Source organism: Oreochromis aureus, linkage group 17, assembly GCF_013358895.1.
Source record: "Oreochromis aureus strain Israel breed Guangdong linkage group 17, ZZ_aureus, whole genome shotgun sequence".
In the NCBI taxonomy this organism is placed as follows: domain Eukaryota; kingdom Metazoa; phylum Chordata; class Actinopteri; order Cichliformes; family Cichlidae; genus Oreochromis; species Oreochromis aureus.
This window is the reverse complement of record NC_052958.1, coordinates 17200799-17228730: the sequence shown is the minus strand read 5'-3', so window position 1 is coordinate 17228730 and position 27932 is coordinate 17200799. Positions and strand designations below refer to the sequence as shown.

Below are 27932 nucleotides of genomic sequence, written 5' to 3'. Positions count from 1 at the left end.
GGGGGTGTGGTGTCACGTGGACCGGTGTTAACCAGGAGTGGTTTTTAAAAGAGAGCTCACAGAGGAGCTTTCCCGAGCTCTCAGCCCAGCATCAGCATACACACAACTACACACTTCCTACCTGGAGGACGGCGAGGATGGACGCTGCATACAAGAGGGTTAATGGAAACTACAGCCCAGAGGCAGAAACAGGGGACCAAGTCCCAGGGGTAAATCTGACTTATAGCTGACTTAAAAGCATCTGTATTTTCTTTCTTTAAGCACTACATTCAATTTTGTCTGTTTATTTGTGTTCTTTTGTGGAGGTTATGCAAAACAAACAGCCTTAAATAGCGATTCAAACCAGTGTGTTTTTATTAAAACAACAGTATAGCTGGGCAGAGCTAGAAAATTCAGGGTACAAGAGCAGACAAAGCAGAGAATTACAGTGAATAGAGGTGAAAAACAGCTGACGATAATGGAAAAATTCAGAGTGCTAAACAAATGCAAGAAATGTCCCTGCTCTGCAGGCTTCTGTTTTTGTTTGTGAATGACAATACCACCCTTTATGTTCTTTTTTATAATCAAATAATTAAAGCTACAGGTAACTTTTTGCCAGATGGACCACAAAGTTGATATCTTTAATATCAGTTTGAGCTCTGTGTATCCTTTTATTTAATTTACATCAGATTTCATAAGCAACATATTAGAAATCTTTAACTGGAGCCTGAATAAAAGCCATCCAGTAGATGTAGAAATTCAGTCATTTGTTGAACTCTTGCAGCGAAGACTGTCCTTTAAAAGCTTAATTTTATGTGGGTTCTTTAAAAAAAGCATAGGACATGCTCAGTTTAATAAATAATTAACTAGGTTGTTATTTCTTCATCTGTATTTAGTCATCTGTAAAACATCTGCAGAAGAAATTAGGGGATGTGTTGGGTTTTTGTGTGTGTTTATTCGAAACCGTCTCTGGATATGGCTGAGTGTGAAGGCTCTGAACTTCACGTGCTGCCCTGGATGGCTTTAAACTACATAACATGTAGTTTTTCTGCATATGGCAGGCAGACAAAAGGAAAGCCAAACACTTTTCTAACAATTTTTAAATTCAGGATTCACACCCCTGCGCTAAAAGTGAATCTGTTGCATTTTTGTAATAGCTTTGCATTAACAACACTGTATGAACGACTTCATTCATGTTGTATTTTTATATAAGCCCTGTATATTTATCTTAAATACGTCTCTCAGCAGAAGAGAAGGGGCTCCATGTACCTGGAGGAGGAGACCAACAATAAGTCAGAGGTGATCTCCTGCATCTTCTCCTTAAAAGAAGAGGTCGGAGCTTTAGCCAAAGCCCTGAGGCTCTTTGAGGTAAGCTTTTTATATCAGTGGACAGCCCTGGGGTCCTAATGGGGTTCAGTGTCAAATTAAATGCTAATGATATTCATGTACCTTTCAGTATCATTAGGATTTATAACTTGTTTATTTAGTCATGGAAAGCAAAATTACAAGCAGCTTTTCCAGTAATAAATCATAGGATGTTAAATTAATGTGTGAATGGTTTGGTATATTAATCTTTATTTATGACAATGTCTGACTATTGTGAAATGCATTCAAGAAGAATAATTTATTTTAAAAAAATTAAAATGTGTTTAGCATTGTCAGTATTTTGAACATTTTGCCTCATGGCTTTGTTGCAGAAAATTAGATTCACAGGGGACCATTAAATGTAGAGCTATAGCCAACCACTGGTTGCTGGTTAGGTTCCAAAGTAGAGCAGGGCGATATGACCAAAAATATTTATCACGATATACATTTGAAAATTTGCGATAACGATATAATTGACACTAGACAAAATACTTTACAACTCCACAACTTTATTAGTGCAAAAAAACCCATCAGTGTATTTTCACTTAAACAAGCAGCTGTTTTTTATGTGCATTAAAGTTATATAAAAATGTAACAGTGCAAATTCCTTGCTGACAGTTTAACCAAAAGGCATTTCCAGTGGAAATTGGCCGACATATCCTCAGCATAACCATGTATAATATCCACAAAACTTAAAAAGAGGTTATACACACACAATACCGTAATATTATGTTGAAGCACAGTACGTATCACTCCGAGAGGCTCCTGCCTACGATACCCGTAATGCTCCGACAATCCATCAAGCGGTGCGGGTTTGTAGCTTAGCAAAGTCATACTAAAATATTTGACAGATTTTCGAGCGCCGTGTACCACATAAAATCGTTTCGAGGTCAGTAAACACAACCAGAATTCATACATAAGGCACACGGGATTATAAGGGACACTGTCGATTTTCAGAAAAATCAAAGGATTGATTTTAAGTGTGCCACATTTTCCAAACAACACGGTAATAACGACGGCCCGCTAGCATGCTCTACCAAAAATAGTGCTTTGTTGTGTGTCTGACGGATGAAAGCTAAACCAGTTCCACACCACTGAAGTTGCAGCATTTTTACAAACCAGTTCTGGTTCATCCGTTTCATTTAACGATCCCCTTTCGCTCTTCTCATTCTGCATCGCCGCCATGTGTATGTAAACATATGCACTGCGCATGCGCGTTTTACCCATCTTCTATCGCGATATTTCATTTTCCTATTGTTGCCCAAAATTACACCTGTATTACCATGAACGGTATGATATGGCCCAGCCCTATTCCAACGAGCGGTTCTGACTGGACTAAATGGAATAAAATGCTTTAAGCAGCAGCTATAATCTCACTAAATAACATTTCATTCATCCATATTCCTCATTTCTGGTTTTTATATCTCACATTTATATCTCATTCGTTTCATCTGTATCACCTTCATTCCAGTGTTTCTAAGAAGCTAAGCTACAGTGTGTGCTTTCATCTTACTAATTAGCATTTTATATTTCATTTATATTTTCTATAGCACCTTAATTCAAAGTTTTTGTGACTGTGAGCTGGCTAAGCTAAGTCTAAGCTAAGCTATAGTCTAAGCTAAACTACTTACCTTGTTAGACTAACAGGAACGCACCCTGAATGCAGCCCACACAGGAACACCCCCAATCTCGCTAAGTAACATTTTACCATCAAATGTTTGTCTCCTGATTCAAGTCTTTGTAAACAGCTAAACATATGGTAAGCTAAGGTACATCCAGTAGCTAGTTTGTGTTGGGTAGAAACAATTTGGCTTGTCTAACTGAAACAAAGTAATACTAATAATGACACCGATTGAAATAAATTCACATTTTTATATTATATTTGTTAAATTTTTAAGTTTTATTTTTAAGCTAACATTTATTATATAGGAAAGTACAACGCAAAGTGGGGAGAGCTAAGCTACCTTGTAAAATGCTAACTTATGCAACAGCTAAGCTAATGCTTAGCTAAACTACTTTCACTATTTAGTTAGTGTATTTTAGCATTAGAGTAATCAGTTTAGCTTAATCGAACAAAGTCATGCTAGTAATACCCACAATCTCACCACATTAAAATTGTATGTCTGATGTATTTAATTAATCTATATGATTCAATTTCTAGTCTTTGTAAGAATGTAAGCAAAGTCACAGGTAAACTAATCCTGTACTAAGCTACCTTGTATGATGCTAAGCTATGGCAGAGCTTAGCTCCTGCTAAGTTACAACCAACATTTCATTAACTTATGTTAGCATTATAAGAAACCGTATTGACTTGCCTAATGACCACTAATCTCTCTAAATAACATTTGAAATCCCACTTGGTTAATGTATATCCCCTGACTGCACTCTGTGTGAGAAGCTAATCTGGCATAGTTTTGGAAGGTTGATTTTGTTTACTACTACTTACTACTGACTGTTACAAATGATATATATGAAAAGGTTATTGATCAAATGTAAAAATATTATACTGTTGTACTTTATGTACAAGGCAGTTTTGTGGTTGAGAACTGTAGACAGACAAATTAAAATGTTTCTGGCAAGGATCCTTGTCTTTTTACACTTTGGCCTGTGCAGACAAAACAAATAAGAAACAGTTGGCTTCAGTGAGATTGGTATCTGTCCATCTTACATAACTCTGGGGGGGAAACAATTTGTCAACCTGCTCCTTTAAAAAAAGTGTTTCATGACAAAGCAGTTATGTTACCATAAGTTACTGATTAACATTAAACAAAACAAGCCACATGAGGAGACACTAAAAAGTAAATCCTGGGAATGTTCCACTTTAGTACATAATTTAAAATAGTCATGTCATTTAAATACAATGGCTTTTGGCGAGGGGAAAGAAATGAACCGTTAGGCTAAGCGCTTTACGGTGTAGTTTTCATGCTCCTGGCCTTTTCTGACTGTTTAAAGGAGGAAACTAAACAAACAGAGCTTATCTCACATGTTTGTATATCAGTGGTTTGCAAACATGGCAGGTGCATCATTGATCTCAGCTGGGGGTTCAGTAATAATGAACCAGGCAAATGCTGCTAGAAAATTCTTCATTGTTAAACGCTATGAACTGATTGCTGTGCTGTACCTATGTGAAAGTAAAGTAGTTTATAACATACTATGTTGATGACTAACAGCCTTTTTTTATCTATAAATTCTTCTTTATGTTTTGTTAGGAAAATAGTAGAGCAGTTTCTTGAAACATGTATGAAAATATAATGAGCTTAAATTTTCTATGATGATCTTTATTCTTCAAACCACCTGAAATCTCTTATGTAAAGTCTTTAAGTAGTCTTCAGGGATAGTTCTCCAGGCTTCTTGAAGGACATTCAAAGCTCTTATTTGGATGTCGGTTGCCTTACATCAGTTACATCAGTTTTGACAGGATCTGCACCACCAAGGCTTGAAATCTAGCCCCAAACCCTGACTGAGCCGCCACCGTGTTTTACAGATGGCTGTAGACACTCATTGTTGGACCTCTCTCCTGGTCTTCTCTTTCATATTAACTACAGTTTGCATTTTGACACAATTTGAACCCAAAATTTCAAATTTCATCACTCCATCAGACCTGTTGCCAGTGATTTTTAGACCAGGTTTTGTTTAATATGGAATACCTAACCTTTTTTTCCCAGTTTCTCTTCCTTAAGAAGGTCTTCTTGACGGTCACCCTTCGACTGTGAAATTTCTGATGAGGCTTCAGTGAACATTAAATGATCAACTGAAAGACCAGATGGATCTCTCAGGTCCTGTATACAGGACATCCGTTTCAGATACTGTCCTGTTGTAGATTTGTTTTAACACATTAATTTCATAAACACTCTATGCTGTGGAATCTGTGCATACAATGGTACTTAATGGTTTGTAGTACTTTTGCACATTTACCAAAGAAAATCAGTTTGATGTTTTTATAATATACAACATGTTATTGCTTAATTCTTCAAATCCCAACAACATCAGTGTTGTTTTTTCTTCTCATATCGATCTAAATTGCCTCTGCGTAGGTGACTACGTGCTTGTAGTAAATAGCGACTGGCAGCACCTTCATTTTTTAATCTTTAAATCTGACCTTCTTTCAAGAATCAAGTTTTATTTTTTTAAATACATTTTGCATTAATACACTACCATAACATATAAAACCAGCCATGAAAATTATGTTTTCAGTTCATAAAAGCATTTTTGTGAAGAAAATGTTTTCTTCAGCCATTTAATTTTCCACATTTTTGTGGCTGTGCTGACTCTGATCAATACCAAGTATGTGCCAAATGCTTGTCTCAAATGCAGCTGTAAACATCAGGATCCCCTTTGAACCTATAAGCTCCCACTCTGCCGATCCTCCCCCTGCTCCACCCCTCATCCTCCCACTCCCCTTAACTTTTCAGTAAAACACGCCAAACGACCCCCAAACTATCAACAGACCCCATTTTTGCCCAGCTGTGATGTAACACATGCTGAGTCCGCTCACATGCTTTAAAGTAAATCATGCTGTAAAAAACAAAGCTTCAGGAGTTTGTGCTCCAGGACTTTCTTTTTCTCTCCTGTTGTGTGTGTGTGTGTGGTTTTTTTTACTGATAAATTGAAAACGACTGAGCCATGTGCTAACGTTTAGCCACATAGCTTGGACAACCATCACGTGTTCATTCAGAGAGCTGCTCATGAAAACTGCCGGACTGCTTATCCACCCGGGTTTCAGCGCACATGTGACAGCGGCATGGCTTTCTTGTGACGAGTCATGCTACCGACTGACCTTGACCTCAGCTGGGGTTATTGTCACCGGCGTCACGTTGAAGGGACGGCTCGGAGGGGTACAGAAATGTGGCAGATTTGCCGCTGCACCATATTCGCTTCAGGACTTGGAATTGGTTATGTTAAGCTGGACTAGGCTGCCAGTGGCACACACATTGAATTATTTCTCTTTGTAGTCATGGACAGATTAATTATGATGACAGGGACACAGTTCTCAATCCCAAACTAATTAAAAATCAGAAAGTACATCTGTCAGCTACATATACATATCATATTTTCTGTGATGGCCCCACGAATGACTTGATGTATCACATTTTTTAATTTATTAAGAAAAATTAAAGTAATGATATGCAGTAATATTTGGTTTTTTATTGAAAAAATGCCATCCTGGTCTCATCTTTGGTCGTGTCTGTAGTGACTCTTTGGGGGGATGCAGAACCACATGACCCGTAAAAAATAGCTGAATAGGATCCAGATGGGAGAAAACGTGATGTTGGGTTGCTTACGCCCTCCTCTGCAGCCTATAGCAGACCAAACACATAACACACTCCCTCCAAAAAGTTACATAAACGTGCACAAAAACAAAAACACATTTAGGTGAAAATTACCATATAAAATTCATTCACATACAAGCCAGAACTATTTTGAATGTTAAGATCAAGTACAGTTCTTGAATTTCAACCATAAAACTCTGGAAGCTTCCCAAGGGTTCCACAGTTGTGTACTAACTATTACAATATGTCCCACATGTCTTTACTAAGAGAATGCATCCAGTGTCTGGCTCAGAGTCAGTGTACAGGCAGCGAGTTCAGGCAGCTGACCTGAGGTCTCACAAAGTCTGATAGAGTGCCACCAGTTTACTAACAGCACACCACCCTCTAGTGATAGCACAAAGGCAGTGCTGCGGGACAATTTTCCACCTTGTTTTTTTATTAGAAATCCCTCTCAAACAAATTTAACACTTCCGTATACAAAATACATGCATGGATGAGCGTAAACATAAAGACATAAAGAGCTGACACCCGCATACCAAAATCTTTCTCTTTTCAGGAGAAAGGCATTAACCTGACACACATCGAGTCCCGTCCATCGCGCATGAACAATGAGCAGCATGAGTTCTTCATCAACGTAGACTCCACCTGCTCTCAGGCCCTGGATGAGGTCATTGACTGCCTGCGCACACAAATCAGCGGCCATGTGCACGAGCTAACACGCAGCAAAGAGAAGGACACAGGTTAGTGAGTTGTAAGAGGATATCCACTGAACAAGAGCACCGTGAATCAGCAACATGATGAAATTATTAGATGTGAATATATGTTGCATGTGAAAGTGAACTTAATGTGAACTTGTTTAATATGCCAGTTATTTCAGCCTGTAAGTGCTAAACAAGCAATGCAATGAAGTTTTAGACTCATAAATCAAAATCTGAGTCGCTTTTATTTTTAGCCAAAGGATGGCACTAGGTCTCCAAAATGATTACAAGAGGCGCATGAATACCTGCAAATAATTAATTACAAGCCATTTGATATTAAACAAGGTCATTCATTGCAAAATAACTAAAAATGTAGCACAATAGTGATTATCTTCTGGGGATCATAAATGTTTTTATCATAGGGCCTTTTTCTTCATCTATATAATTTTTAAGTTCATTCTGGTCAGGGTATACTCTGGGAATTATCAGCATTGGTACCAGATGTACTAGATTATGTAGCAGACCATCGATTAGACATTAAAAAGTTGATATTTTAGTCAAAACACAGTAAACCTTGATGTAGATGCTTTGTCGGGCCTCAGGGGAACCTTGATGTCTGTACCAAATTTCATTGCGATAGACACCAGTGATCATCCTTTGGGGAAATGTCATTACCATGCTTCATGTTAAGCCACCCAAGAGATGTAAATACGTTTCACTACATATATATATAACTCTTTTGAGCTCAGTGTGGTGTTCAAGCAAAATACTGGTTGTATACTGGGGACAAGTCAAACCAGCCCCAGCTGGTAAGATGTTTCAGTTCAAAACACAAATGTAAACCTAATCACCAAAGAATCACTTTAGGACTTATCCTGCAGACCATCAATATCTTTGTCCAGCTTTGTTGTTGTCTCTCTAAAAGAAGTAAAGACGCCAGCGCTAGAGGAAATGCTTTGGATATTTTTCCTCTGGTGAACACAGAAAGCTGCACCGGAAGATGTGGCAATTCACAAAAGAACTGTCAAATAATTCCACTAAAAACAAAAAAATGACAAACCTCATCACTAAAGAGTCAACAAAGGAAGGAGGGACTATCCTCCGAGGACCAAACATTTCTTTGTGTTCATCCATCCCTTATGATTAGGAGTGGCATCGTTCTAAAACCTTTGAGCTGATTCCGATACCAAAGGAAAATATGGGCGTATCCCCTGGGGACCCCTGATATCTGTACCAACCTTCATAGCAGTATATTTGAATTCAACACATAAATGAAAATGAAAAGGCAGCAACAACAACCTATCCAGTAATAACTGGAGTAGTAGTGGTAATATTGTGCTATGTAGATTAAAGATTTTGGTAATAGCAGGAAATTTAGGTTATATTCTCTGAGGACCAGAAACAGCTGTGGTTAAAAAAATAAATAAATCTAAAAAGCTGACACCACTACAGCTGAAACGATCCATTTATCAACCGGGCCTGGTGCTGGGTGTTGAGCTACGCCAGACTTAGTAATGGACAGCCAGTGTCGCCCATGAGAATGATGGCCCACTGCCCCTTTTATTAGTTGTTTCCAGAATGACATTAGTTTAGCTACTGAGGACCAACAGGCCCGGCAGGAACAGAAGAGTTTAGTGTCTCCGCCCCAGACTAACCCAAGGACAGAGAACATGCCAAGGTCACGGCAGGCTGAGACAGACAGGGCCACCATGGATCCTCCTCTGACCTCGGCATAGACTCTGTGGCGTACTGGTCAGGGTCAAGTGGACAAGGAGGATATTTATGGCCAGTTTTGGAGACAGCCTAAACAGCTTTATTGTCTCTGCAGGGGCCTCAGGCTGGACCACACTGCACAAATGCAGATTAATGATTGGGCCTCACTGTTGTTTGAGTGTCATAAATCCATATGAATAAGCAGATGCCCCCCTCGTGCACGGCTCTGTTGAGTGTCAAAATGCCACAGCACTGAAAAAAATCCTGCAGGCAAAACGCACACAAGACTGTGTAACAATCATCAATATTAATGTGAAGTGCAGCCATTTATATAAGTCAGGAATTAAAAAATATTCAAGCTTCAACTGATGATCATTTCCTTAAATTAAAGTTTTTAATTAAGCACTTTTTACAGAAAGCCACAAAGCGCTGTACACAAAAAGTAAAATAAATATGAGCATTAAGTGCCATAATAGCCAATGAAGAAAGATACGATAAGAAACAATAAAATAAACAAGTTGTTTTAAAATAAATAAATAATCTTGGGGTCATTTTTGAGCCATATATAGCCATATACTACACAGATTTTCTGCAGAATCTCTGAGGCAGACACTTGTTGGTTGACTCCTTTGAGCGTAGTGGGTATAATAAACACAAATACAGTCATTAAAAAAGTATTCCCGTATTAAAATGACCCCGCTTGGTTATTGTAGTTGTTGAAATAGCTTGGCCACTAGATTTATCTCTGCATAATATGACAATAAAAGGGCACAGGGATAGCCTTTAACCCTTTACCTGACACTGAATATTTCTTATATTTTTTAAATATTTTCCCCTTCAGACACTGCGCGACTGATCTGTTTGCTCCAATGTTGACTTAAAACATAAATTATAAGCACTTAATGACTGCTGTTATCCTCTAGTGCCATGGTTCCCCAATGACATCCAGGACTTGGACCGTTTTGCCAACCAGATCCTCAGTTATGGCTCCGAGCTGGACGCTGATCACCCGGTAAGGACCGACTCATCCACCGCCACATCCTGCCTCTGCGTGCGCATGTGAATGCACGTCCACTCACGCCCACGCGCTTGCTTATGAAAAGCAGTGGAGATGACAAGGCCGCACTCCGCTATCCATTCTAATGGAAACTATCTACACACACAAATTGATGTCATTGCTTTAATTGAGCCCCTGTAATTATAGATAATTGCTCCCTTTTGCCACTGACATTAAAGCAGAATGCATTCATCATAAGCTGAAAAACACTCTACAAAGGCTTCATTTGAATATGTATGTGCGTTTGGCCTTCCCAAAGGATTTCCACCTTTGATTTAGCTCTGAGTGGCTCGGCTGCAATCATGAGATCTAACATGGCTTTTATTTGTGTGTGTGTGTGTGTGTGTGTTGTCAGGGCTTCACAGATCCAGTATACAGAGCTCGCAGGAAGGAGTTTGCAGATATCGCCTACAACTACAGACAGTAACTACTCCTACTTAATATATTTATGCTCATAGAGACGTTATGGGCTGAGTTTGAGTAGTGGTGGGTTTAAAGGATCACCTAATCAGGAAGTCTTATTCACATGTTGGTCAAATGCTGCTGACAAATGATGAAGTGAACTTTCTCATTGGAATAAACCAATATGTTTTTAAAAAAGAGTTTACGGTGTAGATAATTTAAAAAATAAATAAATTTTAAGTTATACTGTAGTTTTAGAGTATATAGAGAGCATCGAAGTCCAAAACAAAAACACAGGTGAAGTAAAAGGGAAAAAAACAACAAAAAATATTTTTTTGTCCTTTTCTTTATAACATTCAGTCTTTCTTTGTAAAGTTTTGTTTTGTTGATTTTATTCACTTAATTTGTTGTAGACCTGCAGAGTTTTTTATGTTTTTATCTTTTGTGGTAAGGACATTGAGTCTACATGTACTGAAATGTGCTACGTAAGTAAAATTGACATTGACATATGAATCCAGTGATAAATTGTTTATAAGAAAGCTGTTACAAATTAAATTATTGCAATATTTCCTAAAGGAATTGCAATTTTTTTTATATATTAGATTATTAATAGTATCATATTATATTTTTTCAAAATTTCTAAATGTTGATTATATTATATAATTATTTATTATTTTTATTTAATTCTAATTTTTATTTTTGTACGGGTTCCACTTCTTAATTCTATCGGTTGTTTTTATTGTCTTTTTTGCCCTGACACAGCAATTACATAAAAAATTCTATATTTATTTATTTCATTAAAAAATATACTATATAATTATTTATATCATATATAATATATCATATTTATATATGATATATTACCACTATATCATATTTTAAATTATTTTAAGGGCTTATTTTTTATGTAGAAAAAATTACCACATTTATTTTTTGCTACCACTAAAAATCCTCCACGTCAGACATTAGAAAAACTCTACATATAGAACTACAGCCATAGTGAAGTTTTTATTGGCGTTGATGTAGACGCTCAAAACTCTTCTTGCGAAAACCTGCATAAATTTATTTTTTAGTAATGTTCACATATAACCAATAAAATGTCTAAAACACGGTTTTAGCTCGATCTTTAGTTGCTGAATGAGACTTACAGGAGCAGCAAGTAAAATAAAACAGATATTTTTCAAGCTAGAAAACAGGAATAATGAGCTGTGGCTCAAAGGTTTGTTGGGTTCAGGGAGACTTGGGAAAACATCCAGAGAAAAACTGATTAGATTTAAATATAGAAAACTTAAAGGTAAGTGTGGTGGTGTTAGTGTTTATCAGGGAAACATAACTTCTGTTGTGACCGCTGTTCCAGTGGCCAGTCCATTCCCATGGTGGAGTACACAGAGGAGGAGAAGGCCACCTGGGGCACGGTGTTCAGGGAGCTGAAGACTCTGTACCCGACTCATGCCTGCCGTGAACACAACCGCGTCTTCCCCCTGCTGGAGAAATACTGCGGCTACAGGCCAGACAATATCCCGCAGCTCGAGGACGTCTCCCGCTTCCTGCAGTGTAACTCCACACCTAAAAAAAACACTTGTTTTTATCACTCCGAGGTTAAAATGCAGACATTTGAAACACTATGTTTAATAATATAATGTATAAATGTTCACTAATAAAAAGCTGCCTAATTACTGCCTATTGATGGCAACAAAGCTGCTATAATATGTAAATTCTCTTCTAATGATTGATAGAAATAGACAATCTCTTCCTGTTATGAGTCACGCAACATCACACAGTCCATGAAAACCAATGCATGAGTCATCATTCATTTCATTTGGCTGTACAGACCCCCACTTCCTCTTCCTCCCTCCCATCCATGCATGCTCTTATTCAACACAAGCAACAAAATGCTCACTGTCTCATCTCTTTCATCTCCCCACCGCTCTCCTGCAGCATGCACAGGTTTCCGGCTTCGCCCCGTAGCCGGCCTGCTCTCGTCCCGCGACTTCCTGGCTGGACTCGCGTTCCGCGTCTTCCATTCCACGCAGTACATTCGCCACGGCTCCAAGCCCACGTACACACCTGAGCCGTGAGTGTCTCAATGTATAAAGCTAATAAAAAATTACAGGTGAAGTAAAATCTTCCTTAGCGCAAGGAAGTAAAGATTTCTGAATTAAAGAGCAAATTGTGTTTCTAATCCAGGGATATCTGCCACGAGCTCCTGGGACACGTTCCTCTGTTTGCTGATCCAAGCTTTGCGCAGTTCTCACAGGTAACATTAAAGAGGACAATTAACACTTACTTTTTACCTTTTCTATTATTCAGATTAGACCAAGAGTGATATGAATTCCTGTGGTGAGGCAAAAAGATAGCACAAAAGTGACAAATCTCAGTTTTAGCAGTTTATCCTGGCCTTGTCTGACACCCTTAGCAGCTCCTCTTAACCCATGTGCTTTGATCCCACACAGGAAATTGGCCTTGCATCTCTCGGAGCCCCGGACGAGTACATTGAGAAACTTGCTACCGTGAGTACTGTGTACAAGACAAACAGTCGTAATAGATATGAGCCTCTAATTACAAAAGATTGGATCAGTCTAGACCACATTAAATAACCTGTTTCTTAATCTAACAGACTATTCTGACATGTCGCTGCAGGGTAAACACAGGTTTAATTAATAACATTAATTACAGTCCTCTTTGCTTTATAGAGCCTTTGGATTGTAAATATAAGAATTGCATTTTGTCCGTGACACATGTTTACCTTGTTATGACATGGAAAAAACAACTGCCTCATTGTTGGAGCATCATTGTCTCTAAATGCACAAATTGGTCAAGACAATTAGTAATAAGTATTGAATTAGTATTAAGGCTTTCTGCTGATAAAGTAGTATATATGTCTAGAAATATCAAGACATATATGCTGCTAAACACATTTATTGCAACTCTTTCAGTACCTCCAAAATAATACTGAATAAATTTTTTAAAAGTTTATTATTAATATAATATCTGTATTTAATATTCCTATTTTTAAATACTCTATGTAAAACAAGAGATAAAAATGTGATTTAAATCTGAGAGTTTATTTGATATTTTGTTTATCAGAAGCAAACCTTAAGAATCTTAATGACAATTTATATTTTTGTCTTACATATATAAATATAAAAAGGAATTTAAAAAAGAGTGGAGAAATATTAAGAGAATAATAAAAAATAAAATAAAATATTTAAAAAATAATAAAATAAAAGGATAAAGAGAACATTAAATAAAAGAAGTAAAGATGAATGTTAAAGAAGGGAATAAAAATGAAGGAAAATGGAAAATATAGAAAAATGAATACAATAAAAAGAGAAATAGAAATTAAAAATAACATAAAAATAGTATAAAATAAAACATATACAAATAATTATTTAAAAATGAAAATGATTGGGCTGATTTCACATTGTAGGATCCAACTAGAACTTACTTTACACAGTATAAAAATGCAATTTTTATGTTATCATATTGCTTAAAATAAGATCTTTTTTCCTCAGATTTCCTCTGAAACCCAAAGCTTCCTTATTTTTTTACTGCTTGTGGTGCGTAAGTCACTTTTCATGACCCAGGTGTGTGTCCCTCAGGTGTACTGGTTCACCGTGGAGTTTGGCCTCTGTAAGCAGGGCTCCGAGATCAAAGCTTATGGAGCCGGCTTGCTGTCTTCATTTGGAGAGCTGGAGGTAAGAGAAGGCCGAGTCACAGCGATGAAGCACCTCCACAAACATTTTGCTTTCTGTACATTACTTTTTATAACACATTTGCCTTATTGCACAACAGCAGGCAGTGGGTTAGTGGTTCACTCAGGTCCAGGTTTAATGTGTCACTGGGGGAGTTGCTCAGCAGGGCAGTAGTGAAGTGGTTCAGTGGGTAAGCACTCAGGTGGGGGCAAAGACTTGCTATCGAGGTCATGAGTTACATCAGCTGCTGTCAGCAGAGGATGTCCACTCAAGTCAGCAGAGTCTTAAATCATGCCGCACTTCCCGTTTACAGACAAGAATAGAGATGCTCATTGAGAAAATAAAACAGTGAAAAGAAAAAAATGCTTTCTTTCAGTACTCTCTAACAGAAAAGCCCAAACTTCTGCCTTTCGACCCCGAGAAGACGAGCGTCCAGAAGTACCCTATCACAGAGTACCAGCCGGTTTACTTTGTGGCAGAGAGCTTTGAAGATGCCAAAGAGAAAGTCAGGTAGGACAATTTTTATTTTTTTTAGTTTTACAATGCATCCGAGTCTTTAATCATTCATCTCTCACTCTCTCTGCAGGAAATTTGCAGGCACGATCCCCAGGCCTTTCTCAGTGCGCTACAACCCCTACACCCAGAGCATCGAAGTGCTGGACAACACCCAGCAGCTCAGGAACCTGGCAGACAGTATCAACAGTAAGCAGCTTTGGTCAAATTACTTATGACTAGTCGTCTGGAAATATCAAATAATAGATGTCTGAACTTGAATGAATGTTTGACTTTGAGTGCCTCAGATTTAAACACCAAGCATAGTGTGGATTTGTTATGTACAGTGGCCCCTAGAGACAAAGCACATACAAACTCCAAAACACAATGGAAGTGCTCCAGGACACTAGGCCTGCCCCTAGTGTCCTTGTACGTGTTTTGTCTCTAGGGGCCACCGTAGGGTTATGACACCCAGCTGCAACATAAAGCTGAGACCAAGTTTAAAGAGACAAAGTCAAAAGTGAAAAGAATAAGCAGCCGTGAGAGCTGCTGTGGAAATTTAGAACAGCGAAGCCGAGGTATTACCCACGGACTCTTGCATTTAAGGTGGTCAGTTCAAGTGCAGAGGGGTGTAAGGGTTCATCACTCTATAGTCGGCACAGCAGGATCTTAGCAAGCCATCTGTGTTGGATGTAACAGGGCTATTTTTGTCTAATCGCCTGCTTATGAAATTCTATTGCCACGTTCCTCCTGTTAGAAGGAAATAAATGATGGTCCTGGGTTGTTGTGATGATATGGAGCTTTGGCTAGACCTGAACACAACCATACAATCAGCCAAAGGACCACAGACCTGGATGTATACACTCAAAGGACTAATCAGGGAAATGCATGCAGCGTGAGACACAGGTGAAAATAATCAAGACAATGAAACGGTCAGGAAGTGGAACCAAAACAAGACCCGGGAGAAAACCGTCAAAGTACAGTAGAAACAACAGAAACAACCCAAACAACGCAGGCTTTTCTCACTTCTCCAGTTTTTACCTCCTCGTCTCCTCCGTCCTAGAATAGAATAAAATAGAATGTTTATTGTTAAATGTTTATATAAAGATGTATTTATTTTCACGTGTACAGCGGTAATTAGGTGCAATTTGAACACTATATAAAAACACTATATAAAAACCATTAAGTATATGAAAATATGTTAGACATAAAAATAAGTAAAAGATAAAAAGTAATCTTTCTCCAATCTTTCTCCGATATTACAGCATTTATTGCTTGTACTGCTCTGGGATAGAAACTGTTTTTCAGTCAGTTTGTCTTCATTTTACTTGTTCTGTACTGTCAGCCTGACGGTAACAGCCAAACACTCGCTGAACGTGGTGATGGATCCATTGCGATAAGATTAACCTCTTTGAGACAACAGGAACTACCTAATCCTCCAGACATAGGAGGGGGCATCCAGTAAATTATAGGACTGTGTGGATGTTGCAGCAGAAACATAGAAACAATATGTTAATAAGATCTCTGTGGAGCTGTGGTAGAAGGACACTAATGGTCTCTGAGGGATAATCTTCCTGAGGGTCCTCAGGAAGTAAAATCACCAGCTCTGTGGTGTTTTTACACACTAAGGTAGTGTTATACCTTCAGTGTGTAAAAGTAGGCAGCGTGGCACACAGTATGGTGGGATGACTCTTTAAAGAGCTCGTGTGTGCAATTAAAAAAATACTCCACCATATTGTGAATGTAATTAAAAGCCATAAATAAATAAAATCCATAAATATGAAAGCATGCGATGAGCATTAATATACAGCAGTAGTTGTTCCTCTGACTTTTCTATTTTCTTCTGTTTCAGGTGAGATGGGGAAATTGTGCGAAGCCCTGCGGAAGCTGGAATAACAGGACAGGAGATCAGACTTGGAGAACCCTCCTGAGAATTTCTTCTTGGCTTCTTTAAACGTCATGCTTAGAGATTCGACTTCTTTGTATTAAAACACATACGCAAGTCAGATAGTGACCATATTCTTATAATTCAGGTAGTAGGAAACCTGAAATCCTGTTACTTATGGAGAATAGTAAGATTATAACCTCATAAATGTTACGTGAAGAATAGCTTTTCAAAATAAGAGCACTGTATAATAAACATTTCTTTGTTGGCTATCTGCATTAATCAGGTTGTTATGCTTGTCAAAATGACAGGAGGATTTCTGTTATTATATTTCATTTAATCTGGATTAATTAAATGTTTTGTATATGCATGACAGTTTATAATAAATATCTCTTCACTCTGACTTTACTTCCTGTGTCTACTGTCAGCTAATATTCCTCTACATTAATGTAGTGAGGGGAAATAACTAATGCCCACTTGGGGCTGGCTTCATAGACTCCAGCTCTAGCAAAGAATAATGTTGTCCTCTTTGGATAGTTTTACCTTCTGTATTGCTAATATTGTCACTTAGCACCAGAGCAAGCTCAAAGTATAATGGGGGCCTTAAATGTTGAGATGTGCTGTGCCCCCCAGCACCATTTTAAAAATCCTGTTTAGGACTAATTAGCAGCTATCTGTGCCTATGAGACGAACCTGTACAGTTCATGGATTTAGCTCTTAGCGCTTCACCTTTCTTCCAAATATGGTTGCTTCTGGCTATCACTTCTCCATCTTTAATATACAGTCTTTGGTCTGACGGAACAGGCTGCAAAGCATTCTGGGTGCTATAGGATATTTTTTTGGAACAGCTGGAACCAACAAACGTCTCTCTCTCTTGTACACCACCAGTTCAGTGAATAAAATAAAGGGTAATTTACTTATAAATCCATCTTTTAGGTCAGCTGGAGCATTATTAGTAAGGCTGATTAGTGTGCTCTTTTCCTTTTATGGAGTAATTTCAACATAAAGCTGAGGTGAGGTTATGTTTACCTCACTGTTGTCTTCTTTACCTGCAGTCTAGATGTAATCTTCACAGCTCTGCAGTAAATCTTGTCCTATCAGAGCTGTTCCTGTAGCTGGACCCAAAACACAATACAATAAGAAGCGAACATAATAATCTTCATAGTATGATTTTCTATTTATATCCAAGACTGTGTAACGTTTACGTAACCCTTAATGGTTTTGGCTGAGTGCACCTGAAGCGTCCCCTCCTGATATTTGTGCCCCATAAATAGAAAAAAAGCCGTGACGCAAAGCAGGCCTCCAAGGAGCTCATCTCCATACAGCCTCCAGAGAAGAGGAGGCTATTTAAACCTGTCCGAGCTCTCAGCTCCAGCAGAGATGAAGACGGACGGTGTGGTGCAGACCTTCAGCGGGAGGAAGCAGAGTCTGATCGAGGACGCGCGCCGGGAGCGCGGAAGCGCCGGCGGCGGCGGCGGCTCGGCGGCCTCCCCGGGGCCCTCCAGGTACGGAGACGGCTTCGTGTTTGAGGAGAAGGACGGCAGGGTGACAGTGAACGTCCTGTTCGCCCTCAGCAGCGAGAAAAACGCGGGCTTCTTCAAAACGGGGAAAATATTTGAGGTGAGCCTGAGACTGAGGTGTGGAAGCACTTCATTAAATACACTCGTGTGACGATTTTGTAAATTACATGTAAATTTTAAAAAGGGAAAAAATTTCATTGTCAAGCATGTATTAAACGCTCTTATTAAAATCATGCAACAGAGGTATTTTTCAGTAAATGAAGTCAGATATCACCATTAAATTTCCTCAGTTCTTTTAAGGACTGATGATTTTGTGAAATGTAATAATGCATTAAATATATAAATATGCAATAATTCGCACATTTACAGAACAGAAATCTGAAATTTGATTAAAGCCAGGTTCAAATGTCTTGCTTTTTTTTTTTTTTTTTTGCTTTGTTGACACTTGTACTTTGATACCTTTATAAATTAGAAAAAACTACAGAGAGCCAGGAGCAAAGCATATTTTTCCACATTTCATGGTGTGCAGAATCCCTTACGATAAAACTTTCAGAAAACTCAGAATTACTGCAAAGTTTAAAGCTGGTGTTACTGAAGAGGGAATTTCTGGATAAAAGGAATGTCAATTAGGAAGGAAAAGAATCTTATTTTTTTCTCCTGGGTAATGGAAAACAAACAAACAAACAAACAAACAAAACAATGAATTTGTGTTTGGTAAGTGAAGATTTATTTGGTGTGGGTGATTTGTCTTGAGCAGCCTGTGGAGCTCATGGAATGAGTGACAAATAAAAAGATTTTGTCATATTTATGAGGTAAAGCTGAGGACCAGCATCAGAAATGGAAGAAAAAGCTGAAGGAAAAGCAGAAAAATGACATCTTTGTACTTTTTAAAATATCTTGCAGACATTTGAAGCCAAGCTCCTTCACATCGAGAGCCGAGCGGGGAGGAAGTGTAAGAACAGCACAATGGACCTGGAGTTCTTCATGAAGTGTGAAGTTCACAGCTCAGACCTGGACGTGTTCGTCAACTCACTGAAGAGAGTGGCCGACGACGTTCGCTGCATGCCAGAAGAAAAGGGCAAGTGTCCGATCATTGATTCACCCCGATGCTTTTATCATGTTAGCACAGGACTCATTAACCACTGCATGCAATAGCAGCCAATCAGACGGATGGCAGGAGCACTAATTAGTTTGTTTGCACTCGACCACAGTGCCCTGGTTTCCCCGACAGATAAAAGACCTCGACAGATGCAACATGTTGATCACCAAATTTGATCCGGACATGGACCACGACCATCCGGTGAGTGATTACGCATCTGCTCCTAAATGAAAGACAAAATAAAGGCAAAATAGAGCATAATGATCATTATTCATTTATTGCAGGGATACAATGATCCTGAATACAGAAAGAGACGAACCGTCATCTCTGAGCTGGCCTTCAGATACAAACAGTGAGTCCCTCTACGTTGATGATGTAGGCGTCTGAAAAAGTCTCATTTGGCATTACTGGGTTAAAAGCTTTAGTCTAAAACAGTTGAAAAGTTTGAAATGTGCAGCTGAAATGATGCATAGGCTGGTAGAATTGTTAGCTGCAGCAGAACAAAGAAAGAAGTCATCAGAAAAACACCAGATCAGATGCTGCAACCCGCAGGTGAAGCTATGAATAAAAAGCTGGACGTTTTTAACTCTATAGCGCCCCCTACTGAACACCTGGACTGTCTCCACTAGTAATGTCTTATCTATTCTGTGCAGATTATTGCTTTGACTTCAGGATATTTCACTTTAAATTTTAATGCCATAGTTTCCTTATTTTTATATATATCTTACATTTATATCTTTCTGGGTTAACTGGTCCTGTGAATGCAGTCAGATCCAGTTTAAAAATAGTTTATTGAACATATTATTGAACACGTGATGTTTATGAATATCCTGCAGGGGGGACCCGCTACCTGTGGTGGAGTACACAGCAGAGGAGATATCTACATGGTGAGACAGCCCAGCCTGCACAGTCATGGCTGTAGATGCACTGTGGAGGGGGCGATTACATCACAGTGATGCTCTGGTATGGTTGTGTTTAAAGGAGGCAGGTCTACCAGCAGCTGAGGAGTATTTACCCGAGTCTGGCCTGCAAACAGTTCCTGGACGGCCTGCAGCAGCTGGAGAAAGAGTGCGGCTATGGAGAGGACCGTATCCCCCAACTACAAGAGGTGTCGGCCTTCCTGAAAGGTGACACACTTAAAAATTAGAATCTGAACAGATTTTAACTGAGACAAGTTTTAAAAGTCTCTAAAAGACGAAATTATACATATAAAGAAGAGAAGTAGTGTTTAAGACATAGGTGTCAAACTCTGGCCCGTGGGCCAAATTTGGCCCGCAGCCTAATTGCATTTGGCCCGCGAGGCCATACCAAATCACTATTAGAGCTGACCTACTGGTATTATACAGCTAATATATGTATTGTTTAGTATTAAGCTTTGCTTGTTCCATATTCAATTTTTCAGCAAAACTTGTTTGAGTCCATAAGAAAAGATTCATTCTTATATCTGGAGGAAGATTTTTTTTTTCAATAAATATTAACGTTAGCCCGCGACTTTGTTCCAGTTTTGAATTTTGGCCCACTGTGTATTTGAGTTTGACACCCCTGGTTTAAGATATCACTCTTTTAAAGTGTATTAAAAAGTTCTTCACTTCTTCAAACAACTTTTTATTTTCTTGGCTATTTTCTTTCATTAGTTAGGTTTCATTTGGACACATAAACAGATGAAAAGTGATCGTTCCGATGTTTTTTAAGTGTCACAGGTACTGATGTGTCTTTTGATGCATTACAAGTGGGGAGTCTGGGATGACAGTGCTTGTCTTAATGCTGTTTTTGTGTTAATTAAAACTACTTCTTGTGACAACAAGGAGTGAAATGAAGTAAAGACGCAGAAAGAGAAGATACCAAAACGGACAGTTTATTTTCTTCTCTTTTTTTCTGGTTAAATTCAGAGAGAACTGGTTTCCAGCTGCGCCCAGTAGCCGGCCTTCTGTCAGCCCGAGACTTCCTCGCCAGTTTGGCCTTCAGGGTGTTTCAGTGCACGCAGTACATCCGACACTCCTCTGCGCCCATGCACTCCCCTGAGCCGTGAGTTCTTAGTAAGACCTGAACTGTTTCTTTATGCTCTCGGCTGATTTTACTTTGATAATAAAGATCACACCGCTCCCACAGAGACTGCTGCCACGAGCTGCTTGGCCATATCCCCATGCTGGCAGATAAGGAATTCGCCCAGTTTTCACAGGTGACTGAACTGTGAGCTTGTTTTTGTTCTTTGTGTGACCATTAAAAAACTATGAATTAATAAACTTGGATGTTTTCAGGAGATTGGACTTGCCTCACTCGGGGCTTCTGATGAGGACATTGAGAAACTGTCAACGGTACGATTCTCAGCCTCAGAAATAGAACATGTAAACGCAAATGAGTGATTTTTAACACATCTTCTCTCTCTGCAGTTTAATGGCCTTCAGTGCCATCTAGTGGTAAACACCTTTAACCAACCCTTTTTTTGCACTCTGCAGTTATACTGGTTCACTGTGGAGTTTGGCCTCTGCAAGCAGAACGGGGCAGTAAAGGCTTACGGCGCTGGACTTCTGTCCTCCTACGGAGAGCTTGTGGTGAGTTTCCTCACACACAGATGTCCTCTGTTTCTGCATTTACCTGCTGTGCTGTCTGACACTGCTGGTGACCTGTGTCTCCAGTACGCTCTGTCCAACGAGCCCGAGTACAAGCCATTCGCCCCGGAGGAGACTGCGGTCCAGCCGTACCAGGACCAAACCTACCAGCCGGTTTACTTTGTGTCTGAGAGCTTTGAGGATGCAAAGATGAAGCTGAGGTATAAGCAAAATATTTAAATCCACATAGAAACCCTCATCAAACGTTCATGGAGGTCCCCACTTTTTTTTAGTCTATTATATATCCTATATCCTATATATATTATATATTGTTGTCTTCTTTTTTGCATGATGTACATAGAAAAGATGGACATAGCTACAGTGACATCACCCTTCATTAATGAGGGTTTTGAAGTCTCACCTCTGGTGCTTTTGAACTAGAAGTAACAACATTTGAATGAGAGGTTGGAGTTAGAGCTGCCAACTATCTGCTAGGCTTCACCTCCACTAGTTGAACTCACTAGGTGGACCTCTCTACTGTGTCTCTGCTTCTCTAGGGAGCATTTTTAGGGGAATTATCTGACTAATAATATGTCCTGCTGTGAGGTGTAGACCATCCAAATGTTTGTGCTTCAGTTTGAGTGAAATTCCAGTATTTAATTTGTTTGTCACTTGCACTGATTAGCAGATATCTGTGCCTGTGAGTGGCACCTGTACAGTTTAGCTCACTCTTGTCCAAATATGCTCCCTTCTGGCTCTAAAAAAAAAACCAAGCCAATGTGTCGAGTCACACGTGATCACCAACCGCTGGAGTTTAACTTGTTAACTGCCACTTTGGTCATGTGACAATCAGAGTCACACAGACATAGAAACTGATCTGCAACCATCTGGCAACCACCAATCATGAAGGAAAATTAGTATTCTGATTGGTTGTTGGAGGTTAATGGTAGTTGCTGGGAAAATAATTGCCAAAGTGCCAGTCACACAGGGCTACAGACGAGTCACTGACCCTCTGACAACCACCTGTTGGGAGTGTGGCCCACAAAAAGGCCAACCACTATACTGAGATTTAAGTAAACACTGCAGTCAAAAATGCAGAGCACAAGCAGTTTTATTGGTTATGTAAATATGCAGGAAATGCAAATAAATAAATGCAAATAGATAACGATGAAAAACTACAGGCAACCATGGCAACCTGCTAGCAACCAAAGAAATTACTAGGAGGTTTTTGGTGCAGCACCATCTTTGCAACCAATTTCATCCAGTGAGTGCCAGAAATTACCACTGCTAACAACACTACAGTATACGTTTCCATAGCAACCTATATCACATCTAGTATGGTAGACAATTCTACCAGTGGGCATGACATTGCGTGAAAAATCAGACAGTCTTCGGTACTACAGTTGATCTCAGTAGAATCGCTCTTTATTATACCCAGTAGAAAATCTCCAAAGTGATTCCCAGACATGTCTGGTCAGTTAAACGTTGTTCTCTTTCTAATATTTGTCTTCAATTTGTTGTATGTGCATAGGAAATACTCTGCAAACATCAAGCGCCCCTTCACAGTCCGCTATGACCCCTTCACCTGCAGCGTGGAGGTCCTGGATCAACCCAGTAAAATCCAAAACGCCCTGAGCCAGATGAGGGAGGACCTCAAGACCCTGCACAGCGCCCTGGAGAAGCTCAGCTCGTCTTAAGACCGGCGGAGACATTTGTATAAGATTTCTCCTCCTTATGTAGTGAGGTTTGTAAGGCTCCACTGGGCCATTTAACTGTGTGTATAAAGTAGACCATGTAAAAAGATAATAAATGTTTATTTTCATGAAGAACTCTTTGTTGTTTTACATTTAAAGATAAAAAAAAATGTGCCGCAGAGGGGGTTCGATGTTTGTCAGCAGGACTAATCGAAGGCAAAGGCTGAACCACTACAATACAGGGCTCCCAGACCATTTTCTAGCTTTTAATTCCAAACCGACTATTTCCATTTGGAAAATTCTTGGAAGTCATTTATCTTCACGTGTTATTAAGCAAAGGGAAGGAGCTAATTATGAATGATTTAAGTATCGTGTTCCCTCTTCTGGTCAAGGCCAGAGCCAGCACTGAGGCCCAACACGTCAGCAGGGCCAGGTCGCCGGGACCTCACAGCCGACCACAGCACGGTCCGCAGGGCTGCGCTGCTGACAGACGCTCTTCTCTCTTTATTTCTCTTTGGAGAATTTGGCCTTCGGGGTTTTTGATAGACGTCCAGCGTTTTGATCTCCACACGGGCGACAATGCATATCAAAGCCGTGCACGTCAAAGCTTCCCCTTGAGAAGACAAATCATCTCCATCTGCAGGATTCATAAAGCATCACCAGCATCAAGACGGTGGCTGGCAAAAGCCTCGCGCCGGCCACCTTGTGTTGGGAAGCTTTCCCTTCCCATAATTCCACTGTGCAGTAAATCAAGCCTCCCTGGGAAAAGCTTGTGTTTGCAGAGGAGAAAAAATTGTGTGCAAAAAGAGAGGGCTGGGGGGGGGAAGAGTAATCTGCTGCTTTTGAAAGTGTGCAGCAACGCACACACGAGCACTCTCCAACCAAATGTTTCACACTTTATAATTTCTCGTAACCCGGCGACCAGCAGAAGGGATCCAATGAGATTCTTGCGCTTTGCTTACTCGCCACAAATCCCAAATGCTGTGTCATCCCTGTATCATCTAACCATGAGTGTTTCCGTTATTGATGTCAGGGCCATCTCATCCCTATGCTGGCTCGGTTGCTTCTGAAATCAGGGTCAGGAGGTTCACTGCGTCCTCAGTAAGATACTCTGTGAGGCACATTAAAAGTCCATCCCAGTCCTCATGGGTCCGTTTTGCACTAATGCACCTCAATGGACCTCAAGGTAAATATGTGCACCTTTTTTCTCCCTAAAAAGGTACACAGGTCATGAACCACCCTTTATTTTGCCAGGAAAATTGGGAAATAGCTGCAGGGATTTATTGAAATCTGCGCTAACATACAAGTAGTACAGTATACAAAGCACAAAATAGTTTTTTTCTTTTTTCTTACAATCACATGACCACCTTTATTCTTCAACACAGCCTGAACTGAAGGCAGCCTTCTTTGAATTTCTTTAAGTAGTCTTCAGGAATAGTTCTCCAGTGTCTTGAAGGACATTTAAAGCTCTTCTTTGGATGCTGTCTGCCTTTAGATGATCCCACACTGCTTCAGTAATGTTGAAGTTGTGTGTTTTTCTATCCAGGGATGGTTTTGCTGCATTGGCAGTGTTTGGGATCATTGCTGTCAAACTTTCCAGATGGTATTGCATGGTGGATTAAAAATAAAAAAATTGATAGTTTTCTGTGACAAGATCTCCAACACGGCTGGCTGAAATGGAAACCAAACCATGACAGAGCCTCCGCCGTGTTTTACAGATGGCTGTAGACCGTTGGACTGCTCTCCTGACCTCCTCTGTATGACAATTTGAACCAACAATTTTCACATTTAAATTCATTCAATTCAATTCAATTTTATTTATACAGTGCCAAATCACAACAACAGTCGCCTCAAGGCTCTTCATCACTCCATCAGGCCAGTTCTTGTGTAAGTTTGTATACCTCACCCTTTTCTCCCCATTAACAGCCACCCTTACTCTGATGAGGCGTCAGTGAACAGCAGATGGATCAGATGAATGTATAATGTATATGTCTCACAAAATCCCACATCTCTCTGATCTTTTTTCCTTTTTCTTGAGGATGTAACTTTCAGATACTGTTCTTCTGCTTCTTCTTCTTCTATACAGACATGGATAGGTTAACTGGTGATTCATGGATCTAGGAGCTCATGTCATAGTGGACAGTATTAGTAGACCAGTATGGTCGAGTATGAAGGAATCATTCTAAAATACATATCTATACGAACTTGTCACCAGAGGTTCAAGACCAGTCACATTACATAAGGTACAAACTTTGGGGTACAGTAACTAAAAGGGTAACCTGATGGTGAGGGTCCTCTAGGTTGTAGCAAGTTTCTTCTCTTTTATTCGAGTGGTACATCGTCTACACAGAAGACCGCCCCCCCTTCCACAGTTTCTCATCACTATTAGTCATGGTCTATGGTGTGTACTCAAGTAGTAAAATGACATTAATTGATCAATTATAATGTATGTGTCTCACAAAATCCCACATCTGGATGTGCCCACAACACTGCCCCAGTCAGAAGGTGTTGTAAGAGTATTTCATGAATTAAATACTCTTAAAAAGTCACCTGGGAAAGCCTTATAGATAAACAGATAAATAAAAGGCATAGTTAAACATTTTAAGAGACATTTTTTCTGAGTCACACCAATATACCTGTGTGTGAAGAGCTGAAGTCAGGTGAGAGAAAGCAAAGCAAAACAACACACCTCTGAAGCTGATTAGCGGTTCCTTTTTTGTTCACTTCAGTTAGTTAATATGTTAAACACTGACAAACATCTGCCAGCCATCATTAGGTGAAGCCCTGGAAGCATCTGCAACATCTGGAATTCAAGCAAAGTCAACCTTAGAGAAGTGTGAGGGTTTTACAGCAGCTTCACGGACGCTGAAGTTAAACAGAGAGAACAAGAGACAGAACAGAAGTAAGGAAATAAGACACTCATCGGTGATTGGCTGGGCTTACCTGGAAGACCAGGATGGCCTGGCACAGGACTCCAGCTTATGGTAAATTTATGATGGAGAAGGAAAATTCAGTGTGATCTCAGGCAGTCAGTTGAATTTGTCTTTCCAGCTCCATTGCAGCAATACGCAACTACTGCACGGTATTAACTTTTTGTCCTGTGTTAAAATATCTAACTAAGCAGAATTAAAAAGCACATTTACAGCCTGGCACAGCAGCTCCAGAGGCTGCTGGCACCGATTCTCAAAGCCAAAGTCATATTATTTCAAATACAGCCCAGTTGGGTCCAAATATATGGATTTTCAGAACAGTTAAATTAATGAGTAAGATCAGATTTAATAAATTACTTACTCATTATTAGATGATGAACAGTCAGAGGCGTCCCAGTTTTTCTGTTTGGTTTATCCATCCATCCTTCCTTTCTCTTCCACTTATCCTTATTAGGGTCATGGGTGGGCTACCCCAGCTGCCATAGAGCGAGAGGCAGGGTTCACCCTGGACAGGTCACCAATGTGAAGCAGGGCTAACACAGACAGATGACAACCATTCATACCCACATAGTTAACTCCTCCCAGCAAATGATGCTACCAGGCTAAGGGTCCAGCTGATGCCAGTGGATGGGTAGGTGGTTTTAAGTATTCCTGGGCCTTTGACAGTCATCTAACCTCTCAGTGCCATTTCTGTTTCCGTTGTCCTTTATTCAGGCTCTGAAGAGACCACTCCCATCAGGACAGAAATGTTTCACCTCAGAACAGTTTTTTTTTTTGTTTGATTTCAGATGATGAGGTGTCAAGGTTCAGTTTGTCCTTTAATTCCTCCCCCTACTCTACGATCCTGATACCTGCAGCTGCTTTGAGTAAAATCAGAAGTGCAAAAGCACCCAGCTGAGTTTGCTCTTTCGTTCAAATGTGCTCATAAAACTTTAAATCGGGCGCAGGTACAATATAGACCTTATAAAAGGCTAAACCGTTGACACACAGCTTCCATAAAGTGCATACCGGCTGCATGAACATTTCAGATGATGAGCCAACACCACCCTAAAGAAGTGATGGGACCCTTTTTCACTGACTCTTTCTCCTTACTCCATCAAGATCAGCATAATCGCTTCATTCTGGGAAAGCATCGCAAACAAACCAGGCCAACCACAAGATTAAATCAAACACCAGCCTCAAAGAGCTCTAATCTCTCTCTTTGTTTCCCGCCCTATCATGCTCCTCATTATTTTTATTTTGCTCTCTTTGTGTTGAGCCCCCGGCTTAAAGTTGGCAGGGCTGCAGAAGAATTATCTGAGGGCGGGAGATTAGAAAGAAGTTTGTGAGGATTTGAAGACGGCCTGATCTCGCTTTCATCCGTTTCACAGTTTGTTATTAGTCCACACAGCACCGCCACCGCAAGAGATCAAGCTTCATTCAGGTTACATCAAAAGGTAACGCCGGGGTCATCTGAGTGACATCTGAGGACGTGCTTTCAGCAAAGAGAAGTCCACACAGCTCATGAACAAGATTAAGCCTCCCTGCTGTTCTGCCAGGCAGCCATCAGATGGCGACCTTGAGTCACAGGATTTGTAAACCCGC

The 27932-nt window shown here is 39.8% G+C and overlaps 3 protein-coding genes across 5 annotated transcripts in view; 2 read left to right on the top strand and 1 right to left on the bottom strand.

Annotated features, from left to right (window-relative positions):
* Window positions 1-2537, bottom strand: part of LOC120433879 — a 99176-nt gene extending 96639 nt beyond the window's left edge. The window contains exon 1 of the mRNA XM_039600840.1: window positions 2464-2537. The gene's annotated coding sequence lies outside the window, so the exon portion shown is untranslated. The remainder of the gene's footprint in view (window positions 1-2463) is intronic.
* pah (phenylalanine hydroxylase) lies at window positions 52-16964 on the top strand. 3 transcript variants are annotated; one of them, XM_031746308.2, is made up of 13 exons: window positions 52-209; window positions 1225-1347; window positions 7171-7354; window positions 9949-10037; window positions 10438-10505; window positions 11842-12038; window positions 12423-12558; window positions 12672-12741; window positions 12938-12994; window positions 14087-14182; window positions 14556-14689; window positions 14766-14881; window positions 16524-16964. In XM_031746308.2, the coding sequence occupies exons 1-13, from the start codon at window positions 138-140 to the stop codon at window positions 16565-16567; spliced, it is 1386 nt and encodes a 461-aa protein (XP_031602168.1). In that variant the 5' UTR covers window positions 52-137; the 3' UTR covers window positions 16568-16964. The 3 variants fall into 3 exon arrangements, with proteins under 3 accessions (XP_031602168.1, XP_031602169.1, XP_039456777.1); XM_031746309.2 differs by having other exon boundaries at window positions 53-209; window positions 1228-1347; XM_039600843.1 differs by lacking the exons at window positions 52-209; window positions 1225-1347 and adding an exon at window positions 2971-3103.
* Window positions 16965-17936: 972 nt separating this feature from the next.
* th2 (tyrosine hydroxylase 2) lies at window positions 17937-23550 on the top strand. The gene is made up of 12 exons (XM_031746336.2): window positions 17937-18176; window positions 18980-19154; window positions 19288-19376; window positions 19460-19527; window positions 20012-20062; window positions 20157-20302; window positions 21065-21200; window positions 21285-21354; window positions 21434-21490; window positions 21632-21727; window positions 21812-21945; window positions 23256-23550. The coding sequence occupies exons 1-12, from the start codon at window positions 17937-17939 to the stop codon at window positions 23419-23421; spliced, it is 1428 nt and encodes a 475-aa protein (XP_031602196.2). The 3' UTR covers window positions 23422-23550.
* Window positions 23551-27932: the final 4382 nt, after the last annotated feature.